Source organism: Rutidosis leptorrhynchoides, chromosome 1 (assembly GCF_046630445.1).
Source record: "Rutidosis leptorrhynchoides isolate AG116_Rl617_1_P2 chromosome 1, CSIRO_AGI_Rlap_v1, whole genome shotgun sequence".
NCBI classification, from domain to species: Eukaryota; Viridiplantae; Streptophyta; class Magnoliopsida; order Asterales; family Asteraceae; genus Rutidosis; species Rutidosis leptorrhynchoides.
Genome location: NC_092333.1, coordinates 89,467,141 through 89,475,773, shown reverse-complemented (window position 1 = coordinate 89,475,773; position 8,633 = coordinate 89,467,141). Strand labels below are relative to the sequence as shown.

General features: G+C 34.1%; 1 protein-coding gene across 1 annotated transcript; it reads right to left on the bottom strand.

Moving 5' to 3' along the window:
* Nucleotides 1–6,075: 6,075 nt before the first annotated feature.
* On the bottom strand, nt 6,076–7,517 carry LOC139886607 (uncharacterized). Its single transcript, XM_071870484.1, has 4 exons — nt 7,499–7,517; nt 6,570–6,917; nt 6,379–6,497; nt 6,076–6,285 (listed from the first exon to the last, which is right to left on the bottom strand). The coding sequence occupies exons 1-4, from the start codon at nt 7,515–7,517 to the stop codon at nt 6,076–6,078; spliced, it is 696 nt and encodes a 231-aa protein (XP_071726585.1).
* Nucleotides 7,518–8,633: the final 1,116 nt, after the last annotated feature.

Below are 8,633 nucleotides of genomic sequence, written 5' to 3'. Positions count from 1 at the left end.
AGACATTACAGCAAGCATTAGGAACTCGTCTAGACATGAGTACTTCCTATCATCCACAAACTAATGGGCAGAGCGAAAGGACGATACAAACGCTTGAAGACATGCTACGAGCATGTGTTATTGATTTCGGAAACAGTTGGGATCGACATTTACCGTTAGCAGAATTTTCCTACAACAACAGCTACCATTCAAGCATTGAGATGGTACCGTTTGAAGTACTTTATGGTAGAAATTGCAGGTCTCCGATTTGTTAGAATGAAATGGGGGATAGACAGTTACGGGTCCGGAGATAATACAAGAAACTACCGAGAAGATCATCCAAATTCAACAACGGTTGAAAACCGCCCAAAGTCGACAAAAGAGCTACGCTGACATTAAAAGAAAAGATATAGAATTTGAAATTGGAGAGATGGTTATGCTTAAAGTTGCACCTTGGAAAGGCGTTGTTCGATTTGGTAAACGAGGGAAATTAAATCCAAGGTATATTGGACCATTCAAGATTATTGATCGTGTCGGACCAGTACCTTACCGACTTGAGTTACCTCAACAACTCGCGGCTGTACATAACACTTTCCAAGTCTCGAATTTGAAGAAATGTTTTGCCAAAGAAGATCTCACTATTCCGTTAGACGAAATTCAAATCAACGAAAAACTTCAATTCATCGAAGAACCCGTAGAAATAATGGATCGTGAGGTTAAAAGACTTAAGCAAAACAAGATACCAATTGTTAAGGTTCGATGGAATGCTCGTAGAGGACCTGAGTTCACCTGGGAACAAGAAGATCAGATGAAGAAGAAATACCCGCACCTATTTCCAGAAGATACGTCAACACCTCCAACTGCTTAAAATTTCGGGACTAAATTTATTTAACGGGTAGGTACTGTAGTGACCCGAACTTTTACATGTTTATATATATATTAAATGAAATGGTTATTTTCATGATTAAGTGTTTCCAACATGTTAAGCAATCAAACTTGTTAAAACTTGATTAATTGAAATAGGTTTCATATAGACAATTGACCACCCAAGTTGACCGGTGATTCAAGAACAATAAAACTTGTAAAAACTATATGATGACATATATATGGATATATATATAGTTATCATGATATTATGATAAGTAAGTATCTCACTAGGTATTTTAACAATGAGTTATATACATAAAAATGAGACTATTGAATTAAGAAACTTGAAAACGATATATATAACGATTATCGTTATAACAACGTTTTACTAATTACATATGAATCATTTTAAGATATTGTTACACTATATATAAACATGATAAATTATAAGTAAACATGTCATTAAGTGTATTAACAATGAACTACATATGTAAAAACAAGACTACTAATTTAATGATTTCGAAACGAGACATATATGTAACGATTATCGTTGTAACAATATTTAACTGTATATATATCATATTAAGATATATTAATACATAATGTTATCATGATAATATAATAACTTAATATCTCATTTGATATAATAAACAACGGGTTAACAACATTTAGCAAGATCGTTAACCTAAAGGTTTCAAAACAACACTTACATGTAATGACTAACGATGACTTAACGACTCTGTTAAAATGTATATACATGTAGTGTTTTAATATGTATTCATACACTTTTGAAAGACTTCAAGACACTTATCAAAGTACTTCTACTTAACAAAAATACTTACAATTACATCCTCATTCATTTTCATCAACAATTCTACTCGTATACACTCGTATTTGTACTCATATAATACACAGCTTCTAAATGTATTTACTATTGGTATATACACTCCAATGATCAGCTCTTAGCAGCCCATGTGAGTCACCTAACCATGTGGGAACCATCATTTAACATCTAGCATGAAATATCTCAAAAAATAACAAACTAATGGAGCCTATATGGAGACTTAAGATTCACGTGAATGGGAGTACTCACAAACACATTTCCATTTCAATTTTCTTGAATCAAATTACTCTCTCTCAAGTGTTCTTACATTGTTCTAAGTGTTCTTCATTATCTTCATCAAAATCTAGCTCAATCTAGTTCATAAATCCATACATAAACCAAGATACAAAACAACTACTCAAGAACACACCAACAACACTTCCAAGTTTGCTAGCTTACTTTAAATCTTGTAAATCCACTTTGAGTGATCATCCAACTTCAAGAAATCTTTCTTATTTACAGTAAGATGTCTTTTTAATACAAGGTAATACTCATATTCAAACTATGATTCAATTTTTATAACTTTAACAATCTTATTTCGAGTGAAAATCTTGCTTGAACTTGTTTTCGTGTCATGATTTTGCTTCAGGAACTTTCAAGCCATCCAAGGATCCTTTGAAGCTAGATCTATTTTTCTCATTTCCAGTACATTTATCCACAAAACCTGAGGTAGTAATTATGTTCATAACATCATTCGATTCATATATATAAAACTACCTTATTCGAAGGTTTAAACTTGTAATCACTAGAACATAGTTTAGTTAATTCTAAACTTGTTCGCAAACAAAAGTTAATCCTTCTAACTTGACTTTTAAAATCAACTAAACACGTGTTCTATATCTATATGATATGCTAACTTAATGATTTAAAACCTGAAAACACGAAAAACACCGTAAAACCGGATATACACCGTCGTAGTAACACTGCGGGCTGTTTTGGGTTAGTTAATTAAAAACTATGATAAACTTTGATTTAAAAGTTGTTCTTCTGGGAAAATTATTTTTCTTATGAACATGAAACACATGGTTAAACTCAAAGTGGAAGTATGTTTTTCAAAATGGTTATCAAGACGTCGTTCTTTCGACTGAAATGACTACCTCTTACAAAAATGACTTGTAACTTATATTTCTGACTATAAACCTATACTTTTTCTATTTAGATTCATAAAATAGAGTTCAATATGAAACCATAGCAATTTGATTCACTCAAAACGGATTTAAAACGAAGAAGTTATGGGTAAAATAAGATTGGATATTTTTTTATTGTTGTAGCTACGGGAAATATTGTAACAATTCTATACAAATCATATCCTAGATAACTTGTATTGTATTATACATGTATTCTAATATATTATGTAATCTTGGGATACCATAGACACGTATGCAAATGTTTTGACATATCATATCGACCCATCTATATATATATTATTTGGAACAATCATAGACACTCTATATGCAGTAATGTTGGAGTTAGCTATACAGGGTTGAGGTTGAATCCAAAAATATATATACTTTGAGTTGTGATCTAGCCTGAGACGTGTATACACTGGGTCGTGGATTGGGTCAAGATAATATATATCAATTTATTTTCTGTACATCTAACTATGGACAACTAGTTGTAGGTTACTAACGAGGACAACTGACTTAATAAACTTAAAACATTAAAACGTATTAAAAATGTTGTAAATATATTTTGAACATACTTTGATATATATGTACATTTTTGTTATAGGTTCGTGAATCGACCAGTGGCCAAGTCTTACTTCTCGACGAAGTAAAAATCTGTGAAAGTGAGTTATAGTCCCACTTTTAAAATCTAATATTTTGGGATGAGAATACATGCAAATTTATAAATGTTTTACGAAATAGACACAAGTAAATGAAACTACATTCTATGGCTGGATTATTAAACCGAATATGCCCCTTTTTAGTCTGGTAATCTAAGAATTAGGGAACAGACACCCTAATTGACGCGAATCCTAAAGATAGATCTATTGGGCCCAACGAGCCCCATCCAAAGTACCGGATGCTTTAGTACTTCGAATTCATCATGTCCGAAGGGAGTCCCGGAATGATAGGGGATATTCTATATGCATCTTGTTAAGGTCGGTTACCAGATGTTCACCATATGAATGATTTTAATCTCTATGTATGGGATGTATATTGAAATATGAAATCTTGTGGTCTATTATTACGATTTGATAAATATATAGGTTAAACCTATAACTCACCAACATTTTTGTTGACATTTAAAGCATATTTATTCTCAGGTAATTATTAAGAGCTTCCGCTGTTGCATGCTATTCTATGGACAAGATTTGGTGTCAGCATGCTTGTATAATATTGTTTAAAACTGCATTCGAGATCTATTTTGTTGTAACATATTAATATTTGTAAACCAATATGTATTGGTAGTGTGAGAGTATGATATTTGTTAGATTATCATTTCTGGATAGTCTAAGTGGTGTCTTTTTAACCTTGTCGATAAAATAAAGGTTATGGTTTGTTTTAAAAACGAATGCAGTCTTTGAAAAACATCTCATATAGAGGTCAAAACCTCGCAACGAAATCAATTAATATGGAACGTTTATAATCAATATGAACGGGACATTTCAATTAATATTATCCGGATAACAACCCTAAATCAGTACACGGAACAAATCAAGTAAAACCCTAAGGGCATTTTGGTCATTTCAGAAGGGAAAAATGAGGGTTGTTATAACTTGAGTCCAGATAGACGTATAAGTTGGGGTAGTGCGGTTCTCGCACATCTTTATAGAAATTTGTGTAAAGCGGCCACAAACTACGAAGCCAATGCCATTAATGGTGCGCTACTTTTAGTACAACAGTGGGTGTATGAAAGAATTCCATCCCTCGCGCCAATTCTCAAAAATGATGTACGCATTATTCCACAGGACCTGCCACCGAACCAGATTCCACCGATTCTTGCACCCTGTGGTTCGAGGTATATCATTGTTACTTTATACCTTTAGTTATTGTAACTATATTCATTTGTGTGTGTTATTCATTTGTAGGTGGCATGGTAAACGGACAAACAAAAGTACTCCAGCACATGTATTGCCTACGTATCGCTCCTTACTTGCGGCGTTGACGCCTAGACATGTAACATTTATTTGGTATGAAACTATAGAAGCTATGTTAAAGTCAAAACATTTATTAAGTATTATAATATGCTGATGCAGTTTATATGGCAACCATATGATGATGTGTTACTGAGCCGACTACCCCGTCAGTGCAACCAAACAGTCAACCTAACCCGCAAGCAGTGGCGATTCCAGAATACAAACTCAATGGGGCCATTTTTTCCAGTACTAATTATATTTAAATGTTATTTTGCTGGTTGTTTACTTTCAAAAAACTACAAGTTCGGAAAATATATTGGGTCCGAGCAGTTAAATATAGTGGTGTCCTATACATTTTGAAGGAAAAACTATAAATTCGAAAAAGATATGGGGTCCTCCAGTTAAATTTAGCGGTGTCCAATATAATTTACAGGGTATTTTCTACTAATAATTTTTAAACTAGCGGTGTCCCGTGACCCCATTGAACACTACATAAACTCGCCACTGCCCGCAAGCATTTTATGACATGCCACAGCAGTTACTTTCATACGCGCATCATAATCAGCCGGGTGTTCCATTGAATACTATCCGTCACAAAACTTCGAGTTCCCGGCTAATGATTACGGTGATCACGCGCATTATCATGATCCTCGCCAAACGTATCATAACCCTCAGGACACATACAGTACCCCTCGAAACACATACAATACCCAAAACTTCTACAATACCCATCAGAACGTCTTCAATACCCTCGAAACATATACAATACCCCGTTGAACACGCATCATGGATCATCCTCTCGGACCCCTCAAGAAACACATCATGGATCTTCCTCTCGGACCCCCCACCAAACATATGTAGGTGGCTCGTCCTCTCGAAGCCCTCTTGACGTGAGTGTTTCTGATTACACACTTGAGGATGAGCCTGTCGAGGATTTAACCATAGGTAATGATGAAAATCGGGAACAACTACCGCGGAGGAGTACAAGGTAATCTGTACCAACAAGGTGTGGAACTGGTCATCACCTATGATATATACGTGGGGGACGTCATGGTCATTGATTAGTTGTATTTATTTATATTCGTTGTAATGTTTATCTTTGGGACTTGTTTAAATATATCTTGCGTTCGTGATTTACATTTAGTATTGTTTTTAAACAAAAATAACAATAGTTTATTTTAAATAACAATAACAATAAAATAAAAATTTATTATTTAAAACAACAATAACAATAGTTTATTTTAAACAACAACAGCACAATTCTCTAGGTAGATCCACCGTCTTTAAAGAACACCTTGATCAAAGCCTTGCGTGTAATGTTAAGGATTTTAACCTTCACACTAGGGCAAAAGATAGAACAATTTTGTAGCACCAAAACAGCTCCCTCAAGTATGCCTTTGACACCTTCATACTTCCCATGAACACCATCAATGATCTTGCTAAATACTGTTCCTCGAATAGTACCCGTAGTGTCCTATTAAACATAAATGAATATAGTTACATTAACCTGTTTTAGTGAACGAAATACAATTATGAAAATATGCATAAGTTAGTGATGTAAACTCACTTTCAGCGTTACAGACAGATCACCGACATAATTTTTCTCACAAGTCTTAACAACACCAACAACTTGATCAGCTGGTAAAAATCTACGCTGCCTCAGAATGCTTGCTATATCAGATCTACCTGCAGTTACAACAATACACATACACAGTTGGCTTATGGTTTCAAGATTGAGTATAGAATTTTTTTGTATACCTCCGTACGGATATGCAAACTCCATCGCGTGTAGCCACGGATTCAGTGTAAACGAATCAACCATTTCAGGTTTGTTTGTTATTTCCCTTACAAAATCTTGCGTAGACATGTCATCCACAACGTTATTCTCGTTATTTCGAAGTTCATATGCATCTTGGAAAATACCAGCGGGTCCAGGGATTCGGTAGGATAATTTGTTCTTTTTGTTAGACCCGGAACCGCGCAGAACAGGTCGTGGTGGTGAAATAGGTTGCTTTTGTTTTTGACGGTTACGTTGGGGGGACTCTAACGGTCGGGGAAATGGTGGCGACTCAGTCGGCACCAAAATGGTTCCAGTGGGTTTTGAAACTGATACAGATTGAGTGAGGTCGGAATCATCAATATCAAGTAGGTATTCTCATCCATCGTTTTCATGATTGGCCATTTTTTTAGATTGTGATTTAGTGTTTTTTGTAGTTTTCAACTAGTGATTTCACTGATATATAAATCTCAGTTTGATATGTTTGAAATGTGGTTGTGTTGTATGTGATGTTGTTATTGAGAATGAAGTTTCAAGTGGTATAAATAGATGTAGAAAAACATCGATTTTCACCTGCAAAAGCAAGATTCGGGGTAAAAGTGAATAAAAAATGGCAGGACCAAAACCGAAGTTTGAAACTTCTGTTTTGCTGAAAAGCCTGCAAAACCGAAGTTTCAAACTTCGGTTTAGGGCACGGGTGGCAAAAGTTTGTACACATGTCAGCCTAGTCACTGTGTAAACGAATAAAGGAACAAATCTGAAGTTCCAAACTTCGATTTTGCCAAATTCGAAGTTTGGAACTTCGATTTTACCATTTTGCTAAACAATTTTGTTAAATTTCCATTTTTGCAAGACATATTAATAAAATTACTATTTTAAAAAAAAATCTGCATCCTCTAATTACACTTACTTGTTGAACAATTTGACATAGTCATAAATTTATATTTTTTTGAATATAAACTACCACTAAAGTATCATTCAAATATAAATAGTATTAGAGAAAAAATTCGGTACCCTATTGAATTATAATTTTGAAATTGACACTCATAACATACACACATTTTCACCAAAAATAAAGCTTACGATGATGTTCAATTGATTAAACCAAGTCAATAATCAATAATGTAATAATATATAAAGAAAAAAACTTATAGGAGTTATGAAGTAAATACAATAACAACAAAACCCAATACCACATAAGTGGTGTATGAGGAGGTGAGATATAGACAATCCTTCTCCTATCCTGGAATAAAGACAGATCATTTCTCCACCCAAAATGAAAACCACTCAAAAGTAGAGAAAGTCATCCCTCTCTTTTTATGAAGTAAATGTTGCTATCAAACCTTAAGGGCTGTAACGCAATCCAGAAAGTTCAAATGTGAAGATATGTATAGCACATGGAAGCTGTTCATATTAATTTGACAAAATTGTGCCGTTGGTCCTTTATGTTTGTATCAAACGGCACAGAAAACTTTTTTCTTTTTATTCGACCTCATTGACCCCAATCTTTCAACTTTCGACACGGATAACCCTGTTCATCAGTTAAGTTTCCCCCCGTGCTATGCACGCGAGGTCAATTTCATCCAGACTTGTTTATGCATTTGGACATCAAACCGTCATTTGTTAATAAAGCATGAAGACACGCAACAGTTTTCTTAATTTGTTCAATAATTAGTTTACTTAAACACAAACGTCATGACATAAACATAAATATAAATAAATATTTTACTGAAAGGAAGAGCATATATGTGTTGACTGAATAAATTTTGTTTAATAAATTATGGTTTCATGCAAGTGTTGGTCACTTTATGTAACACAATTTCATATCAGGTCTGCACATTTTTTGAAATATAATTCGTAATTATAATCCGAAGGATTATCAAATGGGGGCAGAAACATGAATAAATGTTACACGCATAAGATGAAGTCCATACGATCTTTTTACATTCACCTTTTAATGCATAAACAAGTCTTGACAAAATTGCCTTCACGTGCATAGCACGTGGTGAAACTTAACGGATGAAAACTAACAAAAGTTAGTAATG